The 24,809-nt window shown below is 40.2% G+C and overlaps 3 protein-coding genes across 4 annotated transcripts; 2 read left to right on the top strand and 1 right to left on the bottom strand.

The window, feature by feature from the left end:
- The first annotated feature begins 170 nt into the window (after window positions 1–170).
- ambra1b (autophagy/beclin-1 regulator 1b) lies at window positions 171–16,071 on the top strand. 2 transcript variants are annotated; one of them, XM_079604315.1, is made up of 19 exons: window positions 171–454; window positions 1,278–1,495; window positions 2,610–2,668; window positions 2,763–2,946; window positions 3,176–3,348; window positions 3,650–3,716; window positions 3,832–5,297; window positions 5,588–5,674; window positions 5,784–5,966; window positions 6,107–6,187; window positions 6,784–6,884; window positions 7,034–7,144; window positions 7,295–7,483; window positions 8,359–8,513; window positions 8,738–8,877; window positions 11,970–12,068; window positions 12,174–12,373; window positions 13,007–13,141; window positions 13,655–16,071. In XM_079604315.1, exons 2-19 carry the CDS (start codon window positions 1,364–1,366, stop codon window positions 14,182–14,184), a joined length of 4,092 nt encoding a protein of 1,363 aa, XP_079460441.1. In that variant the 5' UTR covers window positions 171–454; window positions 1,278–1,363; the 3' UTR covers window positions 14,185–16,071. The 2 variants fall into 2 exon arrangements, with proteins under 2 accessions (XP_079460441.1, XP_079460442.1); XM_079604316.1 differs by lacking the exon at window positions 13,007–13,141 and having other exon boundaries at window positions 13,655–16,065.
- Window positions 16,072–18,863: 2,792 nt separating this feature from the next.
- On the top strand, window positions 18,864–21,496 carry chrm4b (cholinergic receptor, muscarinic 4b). The gene is made up of 2 exons (XM_079604317.1): window positions 18,864–19,166; window positions 19,376–21,496. Exons 1-2 carry the CDS (start codon window positions 19,112–19,114, stop codon window positions 20,713–20,715), a joined length of 1,395 nt encoding a protein of 464 aa, XP_079460443.1. The 5' UTR covers window positions 18,864–19,111; the 3' UTR covers window positions 20,716–21,496.
- mdkb (midkine b) lies at window positions 21,124–24,809 on the bottom strand. Its single transcript, XM_079604318.1, has 3 exons — window positions 22,718–24,809; window positions 22,467–22,634; window positions 21,124–22,389 (listed from the first exon to the last, which is right to left on the bottom strand). Exons 1-3 carry the CDS (start codon window positions 22,818–22,820, stop codon window positions 22,193–22,195), a joined length of 468 nt encoding a protein of 155 aa, XP_079460444.1. The 5' UTR covers window positions 22,821–24,809; the 3' UTR covers window positions 21,124–22,192.

The raw sequence follows: 24,809 nt of genomic DNA, 5'->3' as shown, positions 1-24,809 counted from the left end.
TTAAATGTTTTAGAACCTTATAATACACTTATTTATGAATACGTGTAAATACATTTATATTAAATAAATTAAGATCAATGACCATAATAAGTTACAATAGCACAATCCGAATTCACCTGTCATGGAGGTGCAATCCACTCTGCAATTGATTAGCCGACCTAAAGTAGCTCAATGCAGTCTTCTCTCGATTAGTATGCCTGCCTACGCCGAGCTACCCACAAAACAGTTAGCTAGCATAATTTCTTCTATAGCTACCCCAATACATCCTCTCAATGTCACGATTATCCGAACGGTTTGATTGAGATACTAGTAAATGACATGAATGTAATCTGCTCGCCGCTTCGGATCGGTCGGTTGTCATTCCAGGTTAGTTAATAACGATCCAGCTCGGCTAACAGGCTAAGAGGCTAACAGCGCCTTCGATGACATTTCACTGACAAACACAACAGAACAGGTATGTAAAATATCGATTCACGGTTTAACCTGTATTTCAACACATCTAGAGTGTATTTGTGATTATGTGTGTATATGTGGTACTTTTATAACTAAAATATGTTTAAATAAATGAATGTTTATAGCGAATAAACGGTGGCTAACACTGTAGCTTCTGTTCAGTTTCCATATTTGGGCGGGCACGGCAGTGAGTTATTGTTAGTCACACGACAAGAAAACACATTTAATTCCTTTATTGATGCTGTTTATGTGCGTATTTAGTTGTCTCTGGTTTGCTGTTGGTCAAATGTGAATGAAGATTTCACTGGCATGGTGTGGATTTAAATGGCTTGTTTGTTTACATGGTTCAGCACATCTGATAGGGCTTTAATTGTCCCCACATGAACATGCATATATAATATGACCATATAAAAGGTAAAGTTTTGGTGTAACATTATGGTTAAACGCCCATAAGGTTTTCCTTTTGCCAATATGTCATTTAAAAGATGGTAGAGAGTGATGCTTGATGGATTTGATTGTTGGGCCCATTGGAGCCATAACAGATCTGCTAAACAGCTGTGGTCAGGAGCTATTGTTTTTGCATATACTGTTAAAACTTTGTTCTGTACAGAAACCTGTCTGGAAATAAGCTGTCATTTATGTTCAATGTCTCTGTGTGTTGAAATCCGGTTATAAATACAGGGAATAAACACTGAACTTGCTCTTGGTCACTTTTATTTCATCAGTAAATGATCTGTCAAAAGTTCTCTGGTGATTTTTATAAATGTTACAGACCCATAGATTACTGTGTGTTGATTTAAGCTCTGTGTCTGTCCGTCCACCAGTCTGCATGGCCGGCGTGCTGCTGAGTTAGTGTCCGGCCCGTGTGCGAGGAAGGCCGGCCCGGGCCGTGGAGCACTAGAGAGGAAAAATGGCATTGCAGAACAGGAACTCTGTGCTGATCCTGTCGGGTCGAGAGCGAGGAGCTCGCATGCTGGGCACCCAGCGGCTCCTGCAGCAGCTGGTGGAAGACCGAACGCGCTGGATGAAATGGCAGAGCCAGGTAGGATATCAACCTTAATGGTTCTTTATGGCCTATGCTCAGCAGAGCAGACGTTGCTATATAGACCATTGCAAGATTTTAGAATCAGAATTTTTGCAGCAGAGAATATTAAAAAAATATTTTACTGAAATGGTCAAATTTGCTGTTCTATCATAAGAATTTTTTTGTATTCAATGAAATTAAATTGCAAACCAAGCATTTTAGATCCTTAGGTAAAAAAGAAGAATAGCCATACAAAATTAAACATTTAGAAAATCAGGATTGATGGCATCCATATCTGATAACAATTTTGTAATCATAGTAATATGCATGTTCCTGTTTTACTGTTGGTCATTTTATGTTTTTCTTCTATAATGAAAAAAATAAAAATAACATCCACTGACAGTAATATAACTCTCAGTAGATTGAAAAAAAATAGTCAGAACAAGAGTTTGCTGTTTCAAGTTTTTGATTTTGCCTTCATTTTTAGCAGATTTAGCATTTTAATTGTTAGATTTAATATTAATACATGGGTTTCTGTGCAATGTCATCACATAGATGCGCGCACATCTAAGAGGCAGAAAGCAACACTCTTTACGGCTATATCTAGCAGAAGCAGAGATGACGCGGAGCTGTAGTGCTGTAAACTAACCTAAATAAATAGAGTATGTCAGGTTTTTATGATTCGCAAACTTAGTTGGACAATTTCATACTAGTCAACTAACTAACGTTTTACATAATGTTATATTAATATGCAAATGAAACACAAGCAAACAGATTCAACTCTGAAATTGCAGTTTATTATTGAGTCAACAAGAATTTACAAACAATGCGAAATCTACGTTAATTACAATGTTCTTTTACAGAACTCGGCATAACATATAGCGGTCTTGCCTCTAGGATGCGCGCGTATCCGGTATTGTTTGTATACAAGAAACCTGTATATATAAATGTATTAATATAAAACAATTAATTATTTAATATTAATATGAACAATACAAGTACAAACTTAATAATACTTAATTGTTATTGTTCGAATATAATAATTTGTTATTCATTTTATAATTTTAGTAGTCTTTGTTTGGCCCTGAAAGTTCACTGAAGTTTAATATAAATGTCTCAATTATTTCTACAGAAAGTAGAGTTGCCGGATAATCCACGATCAACCTTCCTGCTGGCCTTCAGTCCAGATAGGTAACAACGTTTTCAACAAAAAAAAACACTATATGGTAAATTACTTGAATGATTTGCCTTCATTTTCTGATGTTGTGTTTGCATATGTTTATAGGAATCTTGTGGCCTCAACCCACGTCAACCACAACATCTACATCACAGATGTGAAAACAGGAAAGTGCCTGCACTCTTTAGTGGGCCATCGACGCACACCTTGGTGTGTGACCTTTCACCCCACCATCCCTGGCCTGGTTGCCTCTGGGTGCCTTGATGGAGAAGTCCGCATTTGGGACCTGCATGTGAGCATTTGTCTTTGTTTAATGGTTTAGTTATTCCTAAGATGTGTGGACCTTCCCCTTTAGCAAACATTCTTATCTTGCGTGTTAATTTGTGTTTGATTTTCATACCGTTCAGTAGCCGCTCTAAGCAGTTATTGTTGTCTGATCCATTTGCAAGTCATCTACACGTATACCTGGCTTAGAAATAGCTGTTTAAATAAACGTTGTGGATGTTTTTCCCCATTCCCAGGGTGGTAGTGAGAGCTGGTTCACAGAGAGTAATGTTGCCATCGCTTCTCTAGCGTTCCACCCCACAGCTCAGCTCCTCCTCATCGCCACTAACAACGAACTTCACTTCTGGGACTGGAGCCGACCAGAACCTTTTGCTGTGGTTAAGACCGCCAGCGAGACAGAACGTGTCCGGTGGGGAAGCAATCCTGTTTATGTCAAAAATAATTGACCATATTTCCTTTTTAAAACATGTTCCCGTCTTATTGTGCATGATTCATCAAAGCGTGTTAAAGAAAATAATGTTTATTTTCATAATCATTAATGTGTAATAACAAGTCCTGACCTGCATTTTTTTCTACTTTACTATTCTGTTTCAGTTTAAAATTTCACATTGCACAAGTGAAATGGGTTGTGAATGCCAATTGATGTTGACTTTATGAATTAATGTTTTTTTTTTCAAAATTGTTCATCCTCAATTTTTTTTTTTGGCCAGGTTGGTGAGATTTGATCCTCTAGGTCATAATCTCTTGACAGCTATTGTGAACCCATCCAACCAGCAGGTTAGAAACAACCCTTTTTCCTGTCAAAATAGCTCTAATGTGATGTCCTATGTGCATGTCCCTTTTCAGAAAGTGATAAATGTAATTTCATAAAGGTTTTACTATGTTTGTGTAGAATGAAGATGACTCTGAAGTTCCCATGGACAGTATGGAGATGGCTTTGTTCCGCCAACGGTCTCTTTTACGCTCCCCACCTGTACGCCGCACGCCCATCCTGCACAATTTCCTGCACATCTTGTCCTCTCGCTCTTCTGGGGCGCAGGCCGGCGATCAGTCCCGTCCCGCCCCGGAGCCCCGTGAGCCTCCCAGCATACCACGGTTCCAGTACCCGGTGCGGACGGAACCGAGTGACCGCTCGGCCTCACAGGGCTGCACTCAGCATTTGGGTCTTGGCTGCCTGTGCAATCGCTGCGCCGCCACGCGGAACTTATTCACGCAGAATCCGGCAGGCCTCCAGCCTTCGGATTCGCCTCAACCACAGACTCAGTCGGGCCCCTCCGCCTTCTCGCCCGCCCCCAGCCAGACCCGCACATCCATGGATCGGCCTTCTGCTTTTAGCAGTGTGTTCAGCGGGACTGCAGGGAACTCTACACATCGGGGTCTCTTGCCTCTTAGGACTATTGATCCCTTGGGGTCACAGGTGCCCGGGTCTCTCGAGGCCCCTGGGCGTCTCCCTGGGGCTGATTGGTCTGGTAGTCTGCTGAGCACGGGACATGAACATGGGTTAGGTGCGATTGGGGCAGAAAGCAGCGGCGGAAGGGCTGTGGTGCCCCCTCCTAGGACGAGCTCCTCTTCAATGGATCTCCTCTCCCTGCGCAGGTTCCCCGATGGTTCCTCTTCATCACCCATATACACGTCTGCTACGGAAGGGCGGGGCCTAGTGCTGCCCGGCATGGATCCCAACCGGGGACGAGCCAACGATGGCACAAGTAGCGGCCATCACCCTTTCTATGACAACACCCAACGCAACAACCCCGCCTCCATACGCAACGTCCTGCAGTGCAACCTGAGCCGTTACTTCATGGAATATGAACGCATGCAGGAGTTGGAGCGACCTGGTGGCAGCCGAGAGGTGGCAGGTGGTCCAGGACCCATGCAGGAGCTCCTCAACAGTAGCATGGACACAGATCGACCCGGGCCTTCGCACAACGGCTCTTCCCACACTGGAAATGGAGACACGGTCGCAGGCCCCTCGCAAAACCACCCCAATCGCTGCCGTTCGTGCCACAACCTCCTCACCTTCAACCATGACACCCAGAGATGGGAACGTTCTGGTCAGACCTCTTCTTCCTCTTCTTCTCAAGACGGACCATCCTGGCCGCTTTCAGTGCCTCCGTTTGAGGACCCGGGTCAGAGTGCACGAGTGGAAGCCCGAGCCCCTGAGATGAGGCCTATGGAGTTGAGCGATGCCTCCTCTGGGCTACAGGAGCAGCAGCCCATGGGTCTGGTGTACAATCAGGAGACAGGGCAGTGGGAAAGCGTGTACCGGCAACCAACGGCCAGCGCTTCTTCTGAGGCAGCGCAAGACGCCTTAAACCCAGAGGTGCCTGTTGATAATCCGGACGAGGACTCACTCAGGAGGTGAGGATGAAAAAGATGTACACATCCAAATTTGGTTATTAAGGTGCGGTCATGTTACCGAAATTTTGCAGACAAAAAAAATATTTCTGCTGGTCAACATGGGGAACTTGCATGACCAACTTGATCCAATTGGGAAATCAGCATTGGGAAATCTTTTGCCCTTACTTAAAATTCCAGGTTGTGTGTATTCCTATTGAAACGACTGGATTTCGCCTGTAAAACAACGGTAAATGTGACGTCACCTTCAGTATCTTTCCTGTTACTTATATATTTCCCATCTTTTGCATTAGGAGGTTGTTGGAATCGTCGCTGTTTCCATTCTCTCGTTATGATATGTCTGGCTCCAGAGATCATCCTATATACCCAGATCCTGCCAGGTAACCGTTTGGAAACTCCCGTACAGCCCGTATGTACAAACTCAAGGCTGCTTATTGGGCTTCGGTTTCAGAGTTTGACCCCCTCTTTCCCTCTTCCACATCTCCTCAGGCTGTCTCCAGCTGCTTACTATGCTCAAAGGATGATCCAATATCTGTCTCGGAGAGAAAGCATACGCCAGCGTTCACTGCAGAATCGCCTACGGACGCTCTCAAACTCTCAAGCTGAAAGCCAGTCCAACAACCCATCCTCCACGCCACCGGAAGCCAGTGATGGAGACTATGAGGACATCGAGTGAGTCTGATAATACACATGGCATTTGCACTCACGATTAAAAGCATATTTATTACTTTACAATTACCGTAATGTGAATCCATTTTACTGTTGTATTAAAAAGGAAAGTGTTTAATATTTCTTTTCTCCTGCTGTCACAGGGAGCCTGGAGACAGAACAAGACACAGAATGCCCCGCAATGCTCGGATGTCGGCCCCCTCACTCGGGCGCTTTGTTCCAAGGTCAGTGTCATATGTGACGTTTGACATTGCCTGTCATACACTGCCGTTCAAATGTTTAGGGTTGGAGGTTTTTTTTTTTTTTTTAAGTCTCTTATGCTCACCAATGCTGCATTTATTTGTTAAAAAATACAGTGAAAACAGTAATACCGTGAAATATCATTAGAATTTAAAATAACTGTTCTGTTTTAATATATTTTAAAGTGTAATTTGATTGCAAAGCAGAATTTTCAGCATCATTACTCCAGTCTTCAGTGTCACATGATCCTTCAGAAATCATTCTAATATGCTGATTGGCTACTCGATAAACCTTTCTTATCATTATTGTTGAAAACAGTTGTGCTGCCTAATACTTTGTGGAAACTGTGATAATTTTTTTTTCAGGATTCTTTAATGAATAGAAAGTTAATTTATTTGAAATAGGAATCTTTTGTATCATTTTAAATGTCTTTAATGTCCCTTTTGATCAACTGAGTGCATCCTTGCTAAGTGAAAATATTAATATAAATAAAAAAGGTAATGGGATTGTACCAAGTGGATACATTTGTTAATATATTTTATTAATGTAAACCTTACTTTATATGTATTTTTGTTTGAAGGAGGTTCCTGTTACCGGAGTACTTGCCTTACGCTGGACTCTTCCATGAACGGGGTCAGTCAGGCCTGGCCACTCACTCCTCCATCAACAGAGTATTAGCAGGTACAACAGGAAGTTTCTTATTCTGTTTCATTTATGAAGCATTCTGAATCATTTTAAGCCCATAAGGTCAGAAACTCTATATACACGTATAGTGATTTTGAACAAACTAAAGAGAATTAAATGGATCTACCCGTAATGCTCTGTTGCAGGAGCATCTATAGGTGATGGCCAGTCAGCTGTGGCCAGTAACATTGCCAACACCACTTATAGGCTGCAGTGGTGGGATTTCACCAAGTTTGACCTTCCAGAGATCAGCAATGGTGCGTTCTTCCAAGTTCTACTGGTTTTGAGCTAATACGTCAGTTTTTGCTTGACATTATCTGAATAGGTAGCTTGAAAGTTTTACTTTTAACTTCTTCAGAAGCTACAATATGTTTGTTTATCTTATTTCACTCTTTTTTTCACCTTAGCCACTGTGAATGTGTTGGTTCCTCACTGTAAGATCTACAACGATGCCAGCTGTGATATTTCAGCGGACGGGCAGCTGCTGGCCGTGTTCATTCCCAGCAGCCAGCGGGGTTTTGCAGATGAGGGCATCCTGGCCGTCTACTCCCTTGCTCCCCATAATCTTGGAGAAATGCTGTACACCAAGAGATTCGGTCGGTGTTAAGAAACAGTTCACCAAACAATTCAAATTAACGGTGGACAAAGTACACAACTTCCTTACTTGAGTGAAAGTACAGATACTACTGGTCAAATATTACTCCTTTACAAGTAAAAGTTGTAAAGACCTATTTTTTACTTAAGTAAAAGTACAGAAGTACTCGTTTTTAAAAGTACTTCAGTATCAAAAGTAAATGCCAATGCATTGTTTTATTAATATTGCATTGTTGTATGTAATACTTAGAGTACAGTATGCCTCTGAATCTATGCCTGCCTACCCTCATATCAATATCAAATTTATTTCTAGAACACAGTTCCAGTTGTGGGATTGAATGTGAGATTGAATAAGTGCACTCAATAACGTCCACAATGGTTTCGGACACCCAAATGGCTGTTTCCTCAAATAGCAAATGTCTATTTAAAGTGTTTTGGCTTTTAGTATGAATATGTTAGCCTTACTGTTATCTATAAGCTAGTGTGCTCCAAAACAATGGCAAAATTCGGATTTAGAAGACCAGATTGACGTTGGACAGACGTTGTATTGTGGTTGAAAATGAAAATCGAGTTTCGAAAGCCCGACTTTCATTTCCATCCAAAATCCAACGTTGACGTCAAACCGACGTTACTACTTTCTTGACCGAAATGTAGTGGAGTAAAAAGTACGATATTTGTCTTTCAAATGTAGTGAAGTTAAAGTAAAAAGTAAAGTATAGATACTCAAAAAGTGTACTTAAGTACAATACTCAAGTAAATGTACTTTGTTACTGTCTACCTCTACCAATAACTAGTAAATATTCTGGCTTAGTTTTAAAATAGTGACTTTTATATAGCAGAAATTCCTCTGAGTTTTGTTTTTAAACTTGCTTTTCAGGTCCAAATGCAATCTCAGTGAGTCTTTCCCCCATGGGCTGCTACGTGATGGTAGGACTGGCCTCCAGGCGGATCCTGCTCCATCCCACCACTGACCACATGGTGGCGCAAGTGTTCCGTCTGCAGCAGCCACACGGAGGAGAGACCTCCATTAGAGTAAGAGCCTGAAAATGCCACTTATTTTTCAATAAATGCAAAACTGGAAAGGAAATGATCAAAGGAAAACTCTATTATTAGGTTTAAACTGGTATTTAGGGTGAGTTTTTATTCATAGACCCAACAAAGCCATAAAGATTGCTTCAGTACGGTGACTAACGCTGTTTTTCTACTTTCCGTTTTTTTTGTTTTTTTATGGTCCGTTTTCTCTTGGCATCCTGCAGATGATGTTTAATGTGGTGTACCCCATGGCTCCAGACCAAAGGAGACACGTCAGTATTAACTCAGCCCGGTGGCTTCCGGAGCCAGGCATGGGATTGGCCTACGGAACCAATAAAGGCGATCTGGTCATCTGCAGGCCAGTGTAAGTAAACACCCAGCTAAAACAACCATCACCCAGTAGACCATCTGCTCTACATGCATATCTTTAGTCCTTAGCAAATTTTAATGTCCTTATCAAATCGTAAAACTCAGTTATATACACTTTATTCATTTACCAAGTGTTTTTATCCATTATAGTATACCCATTACATAGACAAAGTGTTATGCCTATGGCAACAATAACTCTATTGAGATGCCTTGCTATTTACTGTCTACAAGTTTGAGTTAGCATGTTGTTAAGCTAATAGTGTGAAATTATAATTATAAAAACACATTGCACACAAATATTGGGTAATATAGTCAATTACCACAATTTGTGGTGTTCCTTTTTTAGTATAATGAAATGTGTGCTTGTTTAACATTTTTATATTTGTATTTAGTGTATATATATATATATATATATATATATATATATATATATGCATTATGCATTATGGTATTGTCTCCTGCCTGGAGGATATATTGCTGCTTTAGATTTTGGCCAAAAAATTACTATAAAACCTTAACATTAGGGCTGCAATTAAATTAATCAAGCTATTAAAAATTAAAATCTAATTAATTACACAATGTGCAGATTAATTAATCTAATTAATTGCACGTCAATTTTGGCTGAGAAACTGCCCCCAAAAGATAAGGTCATTGTTACGTTTAATGAGAAAAGCATCAAGTAGACTTGTTCTAAGTCAAAAATGTTATTCTACATATAATTTTTTACGCTAACTTTTAGGCTACAATAGCCATGATTTTTTTATTTTCAGAAGCTGCATCTGAATTGGTATTAAGATACAGACTGGTTATTGCAGCTCAGAGGTGGCATGAATGCATTTAAACTGCAATTACAATTGAATAAATAATGACATGAGATTAATGGGTTTTAAATGGGTCTTGTTCTTTTATTCAAATGGAAATGTGATTTTTGTTTTTTAATGAAATATCTAGTCTAAATAATAAACTAAAACTGCCAGTAGGTGGCGGTAAACATCTTAATGAGTATGTCATTGAATCATTGAGTCATTCATTCATATTCGAATAGCTCAAACGGCTGATTCATACAGGAATTAAATGGCTCTCTTTATGAAATGAGCCATTGAATCATTGGTTCACCCAATTAGTTGCAAATTCGGCTTTATAGGTATTATTTTTATTGGCAAAATTGAGCAAAAACACACAATATTTTGTCTACAATATAGCAAAATATTAACGTGTTATTTATTGACCTGTTGTAGAAAATTAATATCACATTTGCACTTATATAATTCTGGACAAAAACAGCACTCATGTGATATTTCAGTCGCTGCTCATGTGATATTGCTAAACTATATATATAAATATGAGAACTTTATGAGAATTTTTTTTTATGAAATGTAAGATGATCTTTGTACGTCTGGGGTGTGGGTGCGTTAAATGCGTAAATTATTTTAGCACACAATTTGTTCCATAACTAATAATTAATGTTAAATCAACAGCCCTACTTAAAATACTTCCTCTGTAGGCAAATGCTAGGTTTAGCAAAAGAGCAAGTGATAGTTTGTGAATTGCTAATACTTAACTTTTTGGCTTCAAGCCCAAATCTTTAACCAGGAAACCACACCATCCATCAAAGTAAAACAAAACAAGTGCCAATGTGTGTAGCACAGGAGCCATGGAAATTGCAGATAAAACCAAACACAGTTTAACAGAGTGCAATAAAAGCGGCATTTTTACAACCAGAAATGTCCAATAAAGTGTTCCAGAGCCCATGTCAATATTGATTAAAAATGCCAAATATCCAGAGAGTTGATTCATTATAAATCATCTTGATCTTTAACAATTACATAGTTCCTGATCCCAGATCAGTGTCAGTTTTCAGATGTGGACTGTAAGGACTTTTAATAAATCAATGTTACCTGAAGCCGCCTTTCATTAGATTACCTTCTTCATTAGTGGCAGGAAACTCGAGTGTTCAAATGGAAAAAAGCTATTATTGTTTTTTAACAAGGTTACAGGCCACATTACCCCTGTGCCCCATGACTTTAGCAGCTCATCACTTTCAAGGAATTCTCCCCTAAACTGATGGGTTTATAATCCGATCACAGCCCACGCGGACAGATGGAGTATGTCACAATAATTCCATTGCTTCTTTGCCGTTTGGTTGTTCAATTTTGTAATTTGGTCAAATCTTGTGAGATATGCAGGAATACTTGTTTCTGATTGGCCGGCCGTTCTACAATCAACAATATAAAATATGATATTTAATGTCTATTTATTTATTTCAATATTTGGTTATTAGCTGTGTAATAAATGGTATAATGTACAATCAGCCAGTCATGATCTCAAAAAGAATCCTTTAGGGGTAGTCCCGTGTAACCAGACCTTCAGACTGATAGCAGAAGGTCTGGAATCCATAGCGGCTTTCATTGGCCAAGGACCACCCAGAGGCCATCTGACTAACATGTAAAGCAACCAATCACAGTTTGTTTTGCTCGTCTTGTTTAGGGCCGTTAGTCTTATGTAGCCAGACCTTCAGAGTGATGGCAGAAGGTCTGGACTCCATCACGACTTTTGTCCAAGGACCGCCCAAGAGGACGTCTGACCGACATGTAAAGCAACATGATGGTTTTGTTTAGGGGCGTGGAAATATAAAGTCGATGTCCCTACGTTGACAGACCGGCGTGCGTCTAATAAATGATTCATTCAAGAACATTGTGCAAATTTATTGCAAAAACTTCATTCTTTTAAAAATCCCGTGCTTAGTTGGTCATAAGCGCTCATTGTCACAGTTGTAAACACGACGGCTTTCTAATTCCATGAGGGGGTTTGGCGTCACGACAGCTTTGTTTACAAGCGGACTGTTAAAGAACGTGACAGGCGTGTCTCCCAGAAATCCTGTAGAATTCAACCAATCAAGTGACGACTTAGAAAAAAAGTGTATCTAATTTTGTGTGCCTTATGCATCAGACGTTCAGCCAACAGTCCGTGGGTGTGACGTCTGAGAATACCTTCGAGGTGATAGATAACCTGAAGTGAAGCACACATTACTATTACTTGGATGTGTAAACAAGATAATGAAGTCTAAAATATCTGTTTTGTTGTCAGTGATTTCCGCAGTGATGGAGACAGTCCGTCGGATCTGAACTCGGATTCTTTGTTCACTGTCAACAGCAGCAGCCGAACCCGTGGAGTGGAGCGCCCAGGGTCAGAAACGAACTGAATTTGAATTCATAAGTCATAGCTTGTTGTATCATAGTCCAGTGTTATTCGTGGATCCTGGAAATGCTCATTTGTGTGTGTTTCTTACAGGACGAGCAGGTCCGGCTGGCGATTTGACCGTGACATGGGCCTTATGAACGCTATTGGCCTGCAGCCGCGTCAGGCCGCGCCTTCTGTGACCTCACAGGGGACGCAGACACCAGTGGTGCGACTGCAGAATGCCGAGACCCAGACGGAGAGAGAACATCCTCCAGCCAGTACCTTCCAGAGCGCATACACATCCAGACACAGTAAGACATTTGCATAAATGTAACCTGCACTAAACCCACTATTTTTTTTAAAGAATATACAGTAAAATTTTTGCAATACATTTATTTTAATAAATCAACTTAAGGGATAATGATATTAAATTGTATTTATATACATGCATAACTTAACGGCAATATTTAGCTACATAATCAGTGGGCTCTAAAAGATACCCATTAAAAAATATTTAAAAAATCCCAATTTTTGGTACAGATTATTAAAACAATCTCAGAGACACGATTTTCATAATTTTTTTGTATTTTGTATGTCCCCTTTTTACTTTAATGACATGTGTATAGTCTTTACTAAAATAAATGATTTTAATACATGAAGTGCATTATTCAGTTTCATTAAAGTTACTTGCATTAAAAAAAAAGTCACACATTATTAATATTATTTCATAATTTTAGATTTTTAGCTCCTTTATTTTGAATATTAAATATATATCGCCCAGCTGTAATGCCACTAATGACAGACCTGCACTGAAGTGTCTTGCTCAAGGCCATAGCGATTGTAACGGATATCTATAACGCTCTAGTTAATTTATTTTTTTTGTAACCAAGTAAAGTAATATTGATTATGTCCACTCAGAGCTGCCAAATGTGTTACTCTTGCAGTGGTTCAGGTGGCCAGCACCAGCACTGAGAGACACACACACCCAGAGACGACACACACACTGTTACACACACCGATTCAGGCATCGGTTTCAGAGGGGTCGGTGAACCGGACAAACTTGCCCCCCACATATCACGGTAACTGCTTTGTCTCACTCTTTCTCATCCTGTCTCTTCCTCTGTCATCTGACACAGGTAATGGAGTGAAATTGATTGAACTGACCTCTCTGAGATCTGTGTTGTGTCCTACTGAGGGCTTTACACTGTTATTACTGTTTCAAGTGCTTTATTACCTGCAGTTAGCTGGTCTAATTTAATTTGCACCCTCGTTTTCTCGGTTTAATGGGCCCCAGTGTGCACACATGGAGAGATAATAGATAACTCGCTAAGACCTAATTGTTGCTGGGCTGTTTTTCTTTTTTACTTTGGTCAACCAAGACCAAGATATGTGTGTGTGTGCTTTTGAGATAAAACATAATTAACATAAATATATTACTCATCTTAATTCTGTTTGCTCCAGCTTTCTTCGCCAATCGCACGTAATATGTCTGCCCACTAATTTCCCATGTTCTGAAATGAATCCAGTCTCGTTTTGTTTGTTTTGTCGTTATCTGATAAGAGCGTCTCACTGTTCTGTCTGGTTTATCTTAGCGGACTCAGCAGCCGAGCCGGGTCCGGGGGAAGACGCGCTGTCTCGCATCCGCCGCCTAATGGCTGAAGGGGGAATGACGGCCGTGGTCCAGCGGGAACGCAGCACTACTATGGCCTCGATGGGTGGCTTCGGAAACAACATCGTGGTCAGCCATCGGATTCACCGTGGCTCGCAGACCTCGGTCAGGACGACTCAGGTGGGAAACCCAACCGCGGAAACGCCTGCTGGACTCGCTATCCCATCTCTTTTTCGCACCGAACCCTTGGTAGACTCTCTAGAACTTCCTGGGCCATCAGGGTCCAGCGGCGCCCCGCTTCCGCCACAGTTTACAACTCGCTCTGAGGTCGCGAGGGTGTCTCCTATGGTTGAGCCAGACTTGTTCGCCGATCATCAAGCCGATGTTGTGCAACACCACCCATCCCCGAGCGGTTTGAATATGTCTAACCGTAGCAACAACAATAACAATGACCATAACAGCTACAGTGAAAGCCGGAGCCGAGATTATCCTGACGACCTGTATGGGAGATAGTCTTACGTCTGGTTGTCATTGAGACGAGCATCTCAAAACTGGTCTGCATTTCGTGGTGGAGCCTTTGTTACAATGACAGGACATGATGTTTGGGGCGGAGCCACTGTACTTCCCGCCTCAGTTCTGACTCCTCTCACTCTGGCCTTATTTGGGAATGAATGAGTGCCAAGTTTTTCATGCCGTCTCCTTAACTGGGAGGCGTCAACCTCACCCTTTCTGTCAAAACAATAGATTCTCGCTTTGGGGAAGCATCATTATTGCACTTGCGTGTTGCACTTAAGTTTTAATTTTTCTTCCTTTCAAGGTTGAGTCTGACATTACATCATTCCATGCGAGAAAGGGCATCATACTTGAATCCTTCCCGTACTACAGTACGGAATTACACGGTTGTAGTTAACCACCCTTTCAAGCTCCAAGAAAAAATCATCAGCCAATCGAAGTGCCAGTTGTGTCTGGGGGCGTATCCTTACGATTCCTTTGGATCCAATGGGGTCTGTTGTCTTCAGGACATTTCGGTTTGAGGATCTGTAAAGCAGTAAAGACTCTTCACAGCTTAACACTAACTCTCTCAACATCCTCTAACGGTTTTTGTGTTCAAATTCAGAGATTATGCTTGACGTGATTGTTTTTTTTGTGTGTTCGATAATGTGATTTCCAGTCATCCGGTTGATCAGTGTCTAGAACAACATCTACTTTGAAGTTCTCAGACTGGAAAGACTTGTGCGCGTGAACTTGTGTCCCACTAAACTTCCAGATGTCGAATTTTATGATGGTTTTAATTTGAATTTATTTATCTGTCGTTTGAAAAAAACACTTTTGAAAGCATGTTGTCTGTAATTGTCCATTGGATGGAAAAATCAGTTCAAGAACCCTCACACCAGTTCAGATCTCTCATATCTGCATGCGTGTCCAGTTCCAGAGCCTATAAACGAGGAGGCGGGGCTTAAGCGAATTAGCATGTAGGCTGTCGAGCGTACATGCACATTAAGGTACGCTGAGCAGTTTTTATCAGGCTTTTATACATGACCGCTAACTTGCGTGTATGGGTCAGTTCGCAGTCACGATTCTTGCGATTTAAATCCCTGATGCGTTTGTTCGAATCCTACTGATGTGATATCTCAGAAATACCGTAAAACTCAGAACCGAAATGTAAGATGTTACAATTCTCGCACTAAATTAACTTTTTTTTTCAGCTCAATTGAAATTCAGCTGCTGATTGTCAATTCTCCAGTAATTCACCTCAAATCAATCGATTGCCCAAGGGTTTCATTACACTCTACTAAACGCAACATGCCTCTTATGATGCGTAAGAGACAAATGGCAAGTGATTGCACTTAAGCGCCATTTTCTCCTTCCGAATTGCACCGAAAATAATGTTACAGACAATAAACCAGACGTATCTCTATTTTAGATCTGGATTATGTACAATAAACACTTGAATAACCCATTAAAGAGCATTTTTTGGACACTTAGGACAGTGACGGCCGTATATGCGCGCACACTGCTGAGAGTCACTGAGGACGGGCACTGTTTGTATGCGTGTACGTGTGGATGTGTATGTCTGAGTGTCCGCCACTGAACCTACAGAGTTTTATTATAAATAAATGTAGCATTGTAAATGTAGAGATGATAAATCAAGAAGAAAACACTTAAATCCATATTTCGGGTTGGGTTTTTTTTTTTTTTTTTTTTTTTTTAAATGACATTCTTGCCTTGTGAGTTCTGTTGTGCTTGTTTAGATTCTCATGTACGATTGGTCCACTCTAGCGATGAGTTGTCAATGCATTTGCATATGCACAGGCCTTTCGTTAACAAGCATTTATAAAATTATTATTTGTGTAAAAGATTTTGTTATTTTAGCTGCTTGGCTTGAATTAGCTTTTTTGTAAAAAAAAAAAAAAAAAAAACACACAAAAAACGGTCCTCATTAGGAATGGTTTGTTTTTTGAAAGTTTGTGGATGTAAGATTCGGTTGGATTGTGATCTCATAGCAAGCAATGGCAGCTGAGAACCTCTCAGAAACCACATACCCTTTGGTGTTTTTCAATGAGTTCAGTGCCTTGGGGAGTCTTCTCCTTACTGAACCACAAAAGCCGACAATACCGGAATAGCTCCTTCATAAGCCTTTTGAATGTTCAGTGTTTTAGTGATTGGTAGAAAAATTGGTAAAAGTCTGGTTGTGTTGGCTGTCATTTCGATTATTTATTTTACTCTTTGTGTGAATGACAAATGCAATCCTGATTTTTAAAAAATGCGTCTATGATAAGAAAGAAGGACCTTTTTACTTTAAACTCCATTTGAGAACATGCTAAGTATCTTGTACCATCATTTAAGGACACATCTCATTTTTGACCATATGCACACCTTATTTTTATGAAGTTGCTTTATGCAGGGTTTGTTTTAGACTTTTAGGACTATTCATGTGTTCGGAAGAGAATAGCTGACGGCGACCGAAAGTGTGACATTTTAAAAACTGTAACTGTGTTCTTGTTGGATGTGTGGTTATGTATATGCTTTCACTGCTGGATCGGTACCTTAGCTTAAGTCATGATAGTGGACAAGACCAGAATTCGACTTCCTCTTCTGCCCAGACAAGAGGGATGTGTTGTTATGACTTACCATAAATGTGTAGTTGGTTCTTTATTTAGTGAAAATGAGGATTAGGTGTTGTATAAGAATTTCGTGGGACACCAAAGATCCTGTGGTAATGACGATTATGAGAGTTTTAATAAAATGGGAATATGGAAATTAATTCAGTTGTTTTTGACATTTATTTATTATAAATTATTATTATTTATTAATTACAATACAGTGAAACTCGTGAAACCCTTTGAGAACCTATCCAGGCCATATTTTTTTCTAAAACATCAATACAAAGTATGATTTGTGCCATCTTTTTTTACTGTAATGTAATAAAATAAAATAAACTCTACCACAGCAATGATAATCACCAAAAATAATGGAAATTACAATAAAAACTTCATAGCTTCATAGACAATTAAGCATATTTCCCCAAAATTTTCTTTACTGTAATTTGTCTTATTTTTATAATACTGTATTTTATATTTATTGTTGTTTTTAATTTTAGGTTTATTAGTATCTTGACAATTTTCATGACAAGTAAGCACATTTCCTCCCCAAAATAGTCACAATACAAGAAATCTTAAAGGGGTCATGACATGAGAAACCAAATTTGCCTTGATCTTTTGGTATATAAGAGGTCTTTGTACCATTAAAACGTCCTGCAAGTTTCATAGCTTAAGACTTCCTCCCCATTATAAACGAATCATTTATTTAATCAAGCTCTAAATACAGCTCGTTCTGGATCCATGGTAAGAAGTGACGTCACGGTACGAAGTGACGTACCAGCGTTTGCATATGACCGCCTCCAGCAGAAGACAACTACGCTTTAAGCGCAAGACAACTACTCTCACTTCGTATCGTTGTCGCGCCCGCGTGCTGCGCGCCTCACAAGTGTTCAGTCGACGGACAGCGAGTGGGTCTGTGTACAGGGAAATTACCTTTATATACTGTCTATGGAAATTACGAAGCCACGCAGATGTGCTGTTCCTGGCTGTGGACAAACAACATCTTTGAATACAATGCGAAAGATCCAGACGTCAGGGAAAAATGGATGCATTTTATTTTTTGCGGACGTCCCAGTCACGGCAGTGTTAATTTAAGCGTTTTTTTCTATACATTTGAAGGATGACTGTTTTGAGAACAAATCCCAAAATGATGCTAGCTTTGCCAGAAAACTGTTGCTCAAAGATAAGTCCGTGCCGACTATTCTGGGCTCAACAACGACGACGCAAACTGTAAGTAATGTATTTAAAACTTTAAACTACTTTTTAAATACGCTGAATCCGCAAATGTTCTGGCTGGGAGCGTTAATAATTGATGCATAGGCACTGACGTTAGCCAATCATAACAGTGGGCGTTAACACTGAACTCTTAAAGGGGAAACACCCCCAAAACAGACTGTTTGAATCAGAGGATGAGAAACAGGGTGGGAAAAGGTCATAAATCACTAAATTTTAAAAGTTTTTTTGTAAAAAAAACTATAGTAATACTATAATTGCACCTAAGGGAACATAATCATAAAATAAAATAACCCATGTCATGACCCCTTTAATGATTTCTAATCACCCTAACCCTGTAATGAGAATCAAGTCTAAAGTATGCTTAATTGTCTTTATGCAAACTAAAGTTTCTTATATTTTTTCCTGCTTACAATGTTTACATGAAACTTAAGGCCCGTTCACACCAAGAACGATAACTATAACAATAACTATATTAGCGTCCACACTTGCGGATGATATTGTTCTGTTTATTTTAAGAATGCACTGCAGCTCTGTAAGTGATTCCAACAATATCATTATAGTTGTGGTGTGGGCTCTGCTACTAATTTATATTTAAAACTATTATTAGAATCATTCATTATAGTTATCGTCCTTGGTGTGAACGGGCCTCTGCCCAAATCCCAGCATCCTCATTACAACTTTACATTTGTAAACATCTGTAGTTTGTTGTAGTACGTGTGATATATGAAAATGAGAAAAGGTAATAAAATATTATAATATAATTATGATTGAAAAAGATGTGAAACAGCTGTGGAGCTGCATTACTGGTCAGGTAATTAGATTCCATCTGTTATGTAGCTGCTGCCTTCCTCTTTAGAGGACAGGAACTGCATTAAGCTTGCATGCTTTAAAGAGGCAGCACGAAACTAGGAGGAATTCGGCTGTAATACTATCGTTCCACTTTGATCATCATCTTCCAGTAAACTCAGTGTAATATTGATACAGCTCAAAGAGGTTGGATAACTTCTTCCTGGTTATGTGTTCGGAAGGTGAGGATGGGTGTTACTGTTTGAGGAATTAAAAGTCCTCCCAGTTGTTCTCTCATTCAGACTGAGCAGGAGATCATGGAGGCTGGATCTGACGTTTTGTCAAGGCACTTGGAATGGTTCGTTTTCAACGGTAAGTTTGCTGATGGGACCATGTTAGAGTCATACATTTGTTTTTATTCTTGTTTTATATCTTAATTTCAATGTATTTGATTTTTTGGTATATTAACATTTGAAGAGTAGTGTATATACTAGTGTTTGGTTTCAAGTTGTTTTGCTCATGTCAAGTAAAATGCCTCTGTGCCACTTGGTTTATGATTATTGGTCGTTTTCTTGCCGCAGGCTCCTCCGCAAGTTCCCCCAGCATGCTCAACAGCAGCACGCAGAGTCCCTTGCCCGAAGAATCGTACATGTTGTCGGGAAGACCACGTCGTGCTTTTGGGACTGTAGGGGTGGTCATCATCATACTTATCTCTAGCTGCCTCAACCTTCTAACAGTTCTAGGCAACGTCCTGGTTCTGCTTTCAATCAAAGTCAACCGCAATCTCCGAACCATCAACAACTACTTCCTTTTTAGTCTTGCTTGTTCAGACCTTATCGTCGGTGCGTTCTCCATGAATCTCTACATTGTTTATGCCGTAAAGGGATACTGGCCTTTGGGACCGCAGATGTGCGACTTGTGGTTGGTTGTGGATTACGTGGTCAGTAACGCCTCGGTGATGAACCTCCTTCTGATCTGCTTTGACCGGTACTTCTGCGTTACCCGGCCTCTGAGTTACCCAACCAAACGTACCGCAAGGTGGGCAGGGGTGATGATCGCTGCGGCTTGGTTGCAGTCTCTGCTTCTCTGGGCTCCAGCTATCCTGCTTTGGCAGGCTGGGAGGGACAAAAGTGAGGTCCCGGAGGGACAATGTTACATCCTGCTACTTGCTAACCCTGCTGTAACCCTGGCAACCACCATCCCAGCATTCTACATTCCTGTTGTAATAATGATGGTACTGTACACACGGATATCCCTAGCAAGTCAGAGACGGGTTTGTAAGTTAAAGTCTGAATCCGCAAACTTGCTTAAACCATCCAAGACAAGTGAAGGAACATCTACCGCAAACCCTGACCTAGTGAATGACATTAAACCAGATGAAACATGTTCATTTAAACGAGATTCAGACCTCGTGAGAACCGAACGACTCTGCAGCATGCCTTCCGTAGAGTTCAGCAAAACGGACTACTCCTTGGATTCAAGCCATGATGCCTCTGCGGAAGACCGAGGGCTGGATGGAGAAACCTCGAGACCGAAAAGCTTGACCGAGTGTACGGAAACTAGCAGGACAACGCAACCTCACTGTTTCCCAAACCATACTACCGTTCAGGTTCAGCGGCAAACATCCAAGGCCATCTCCAAGAATGCCAGACGGAAGGCTCTGAGAGAGAGGAAGGTGACCAAGACCGTCCTTGCAGTTCTTCTAGCTTTCATCATCACCTGGACGCCCTATAGCGTTATGGTTCTGATTGGTACCTTCTGCCACTGGTGTGTCCCTGAAATTCTTTGGATGGTGGGCTACTTTCTGTGTTACGTCAACAGCACGGTTAATCCAGTATGCTACGCGCTTTGTAACGCCACCTTCAAAAGAACCTTTAAACGACTGTTGATGTGCAACTTCAAAAATCTGACGTTAAAATGAGCTGGACTTAATCAAATCTTCAGTGTCTCATCAATGACTCCTGACCAACCAATGAGAACCTGATTCGCTAAAACGTTGTGACTGTGAAGCAGTTTCACCAGAACCAAAGGTGAAAATAAATGTGTTGGTGGAGGTTATGGGTGTTTATCATGCTGATATCGCAAACATTACTTGTACAACTTTAAAGTCATTTTAAGCTGTTTGCGAATGCATTCTTATTTTTATGAGCACAATGTTGGTTTACTAGAGCCAAAAGTGTAAATAAATGGAAGTATTCATTGTTTTGCATGTTGCTGATATTGCATGCATTTGTATCGTAAAGTTGTTTTAAGTTGTTTGCAAGTGCATTCTTATGTAGTTGTATGTAAATCAATGCAACAAATTAGAGAAGACCCTGATTCTTGTTTTGATGGTGGTTTACTTAAGCGAAAAGTGAAAATAAACACGTTGGTTCAGTTACTTGATATTTATCATGTCGCTGAAATTGCATTTGTTTTGTATGGAAGCTTGTTTCCGCCACAGAATAAAACGATTTAAAAGATAATTGCGACTTTTTATCTCACAATTCTGACTTTTATTTTTCACACAATTGCACAAACACAGTTACTTTATAACTCCTAATTGTGAGTTTATATCACGCAGTTCTGAGAAAAAAAGTAATCGCAATTACCTTTTTTATTTTTTATTCTGTGTTGGAAACAAGCTTCCATAGTTCTGTATGATATATTGCAAATACATTTTTAAGTTTGCAAGACTGTTACTGTTTGCACAATAAATGAGTAAAAACACTGGTTCTCATTCATGAAACAAAAACCAAACACATTTGTGTAAATCATGTTATCAATCTTAACACCATTAAAATTGCATGTCAAATGTAGGACTGTATATTTGACATTATAAATTAATTCCTAGGTTTGTCAGTCTTAAACAAATAAATGTGAAAAAGTTATTTTTAAAAAGGCACCAGAAAATATTATTGAAAATACACTTTCATTTATTCACAACCTGTAGAAGTAGTTAGTGTTGTAAATTTGATTGTACATCCATCAAATCTAAAACCATAAACATTTATAAACATAGATACTTTATATAGGCCGTTACTTCCAGGAACTGTTCGTTTAAGCGTAACGTACAGAAATCGTCTTCAATTCGATTTGTTGTAATTTACAAAGACTTTCTTTTAGGGGTGTAATTAGGGTTTTTCTCTTTAGTAAAGACAATTTGTTAGACGACAGATTTGCTGCGGCCTATTTTTTACATGCAAAGTCAATTACAATTAAAAATTTGCTACAGTGATCAAATTACAACAGCATAGACACATACATTTACTAATTACAAAACGAAGAAAGTGGAAATAAAAACAATAGGTAGGGCTACAGTTTTTTTCCTCTCAGCATTCACCTTTTGGAGGATTTGGGAGTGTCACATAGGAATGTACCACTGAGTGGGTAATGGGGCAGTTGGGGTGGTCTTCAAATTAGTTTTCCTTCCCTTTTCCTTTCTTTTTCTCGCCTCCCTTGGGTTTGGGGGTCTTTGGGGTGCAAGGTTTGGACACTTTAATGGTGGTCTGGCATTCAGCGTTGAACAGTGCCTTCTTTAATTGCCCCGTCCTGCTTCTGGTTCCTGTGGTAGTGTCACATTCGGCCCAACGACCAAACTTGTACTTGCAGTCAGCTTAAAACAAAGAGCAAATTAGACTGATTGAAATGTATTTATGTTTGATTGATATCCAGAGATGTAAAACTTCTTACCGCCAAAGTCCTTCTTCCAGTTGCATGGGACTTTGCACTTGGTTTTCTTTGTCTGTTCGTTGCAGGTCGCCTCCCGAATGCCAGCGCCGCAGTCGCCGCTGTTGGGCACACATTTCCCATACTGCCATTCGCTGCACTCAGCATCTGCTTTGGCCTCTTTGGCCTTTTCTGTCACAAAATAGAAAATAGTTAATAATGCTATAATCACTCAAAAAGAATGTGCATTGCATCATTTTATAAAAGATAAGAACCTTTTTTCTTCATACTGGCTTCCACGGTGATCATCAACACCACCAGCAGCACAAGCGCTATAGAGAATAAACTCCGCATTCTGTGAAAAAATACAGCAGACATTAAGTTCAGTTGAAACCTTGAAACTTTTGTTGCACGGATCTGCAAAAATGTCTAAAAACACTGTATTATGCAGCCAGGCCAGTCACTTTTTTTAGGTTCGAAATCGCATACTTTTAAATTTGAATTTACTTTGCAACTGTTAAGAAAGTACGTTCTATATACCGGTAGTATGAATGTGGGAAGTACGAATTTGGACATTCTACATCCGCCATGTTGTTTCTGTCACGTGACTTATCAGCGTCAGTTACGTCGCTTCACTCTCATTCATAAATCCTCTCCCCTGGCATCATGGGATAGTAAAGTGTCCATCGAATGCGCACTTCAGAATCTCGCCGGAAGTAGTAGGTCATCCAGAAACGTTTCGCCTACTGTTTTTCGTATAATATGTATTCCGACATACTACTCTTTTGGCGTATGTTTTTTTGCATACAGTTGGGAAGTATTTGATTTTTGACACAGTGTTTGTAAAGAAACACTTCTCTCCTATAGACTGAACACAGTAATACGCATGACGTCACCGGTTTCACAAATTCAAGTTTTTGTAGTTAACACGGACAAAAACTTGCACTTTGAAACCCGGTTTCAAGCAAGTTTTTTTTTTTTTTAGATTACATTTTCCATCTAATATTTACATGGTAATTTCAATTAACAAAATATATATTTTGAACAGTTTAGTTTTATTTAACTATGACAACCCTAGAGAACTTGGCTATAGTATTGCCACGTCTGTTTACAAGAGCAGGTGGTAATATTTTGCCCTTTCTGGTGTTTTTAGGCTGGTTTAATTAGTTTGTGTGGTTTTCACACTGCAAAACTGAGAATTGTATTATTTCCATGCTCTTCTAAAACACCAAAACACACTAAATCAGATATGAATGTTTTCGTGTGTACTGTCTGACTCTGAATTAAAGACACTGTGTACACAATGTCCTACGCCATCCTAACAGCTCGCTGTGTGCGACTCTATAAAAGAGCCTCAGCCTCTCTATATTTTCCTCTTTTCTTGAAGGAAAAAAGCACGCAGCACTTCTCCTTTTCATTCTTTTCCTGCTTCCTTTCAAGGCGCAGCCCCACGGCACGGCTCCATTCTTCAGTCAGTCATAAATGTGAAGGGCTCCTCGGGGTCGGACTTTTGTGTGAGGAGAAACAGCGGTCAGCAGGGGGTCCCCCCTCTCCTCCTCCTCCTCCTCAGGGGAGAGAGAGGCCAAGCACTCAAAGACCTTCAGCTGGGCCTTAGAGGAGCCTGATTCACTGGCTCCGAACAAAGCAGGATCTCGCCCGTTTTGCTTCCCTCTCTGAAAGAGGCCGAACACAGATCCCATGCTGTGTCTTGAGGAGGGGGGGTGGGTGGGCCTCCCCTCACTCCTTTGAATATAAGCCTATTTGCATTGGAGGACAAACCCCGCTCTGTTGATGAAAGAAGGGACGTGGGATGCTGCCTTTGATAAATGCAAAACCGGACATTTTGAGAACTTCCTCAAGGAGCACAAAGTTCAACCGCATCTGGAGCTTTTCGTCCAATCAGAATGAAGTTGCGAGGCCTGGTGTGTCCGTTTGGTTCTGGTTTGGAGAAGTGGGTCAGCAGTTTGCTGGCAGCTGGTCCTCTGCTCTTTGGCTCTTCACAGTGCATCATTTTCCCTGACAGCATTAAAGAGCCTTTTTGCACACGAAAACAAAAACTCCACGACTCTATTACAGCATGAAAGCAACTATTTAAAGAGACATCCGCCATTAAATCAACTACAATACACTGCGATGGTGACGCTGTTTATTTAAATCTAATATCGACGCTTTTATTCTAAACTCAGGAAATATTATCATATTAAAAACAAATCACATATTTTATGATCTAAAAACGGTCTTCAAATGAAACGTTTGTTATTGAGATACGGTCCATACGCCCCCTTTTATCATGTCACATCATAAATAGCCTACGCCAAAAACATTAATAAAAATATAAATGCGCAATATTATCGCACTAAAAAACAC

Source organism: Phoxinus phoxinus, assembly GCF_949152265.1.
Source record: "Phoxinus phoxinus genome assembly, chromosome: 25".
Lineage (NCBI taxonomy): Eukaryota > Metazoa > Chordata > Actinopteri > Cypriniformes > Leuciscidae > Phoxinus > Phoxinus phoxinus.
The sequence above is the reverse complement of the archived record's forward strand: the minus strand, read 5'-3'. Positions and strand labels throughout refer to the sequence as shown.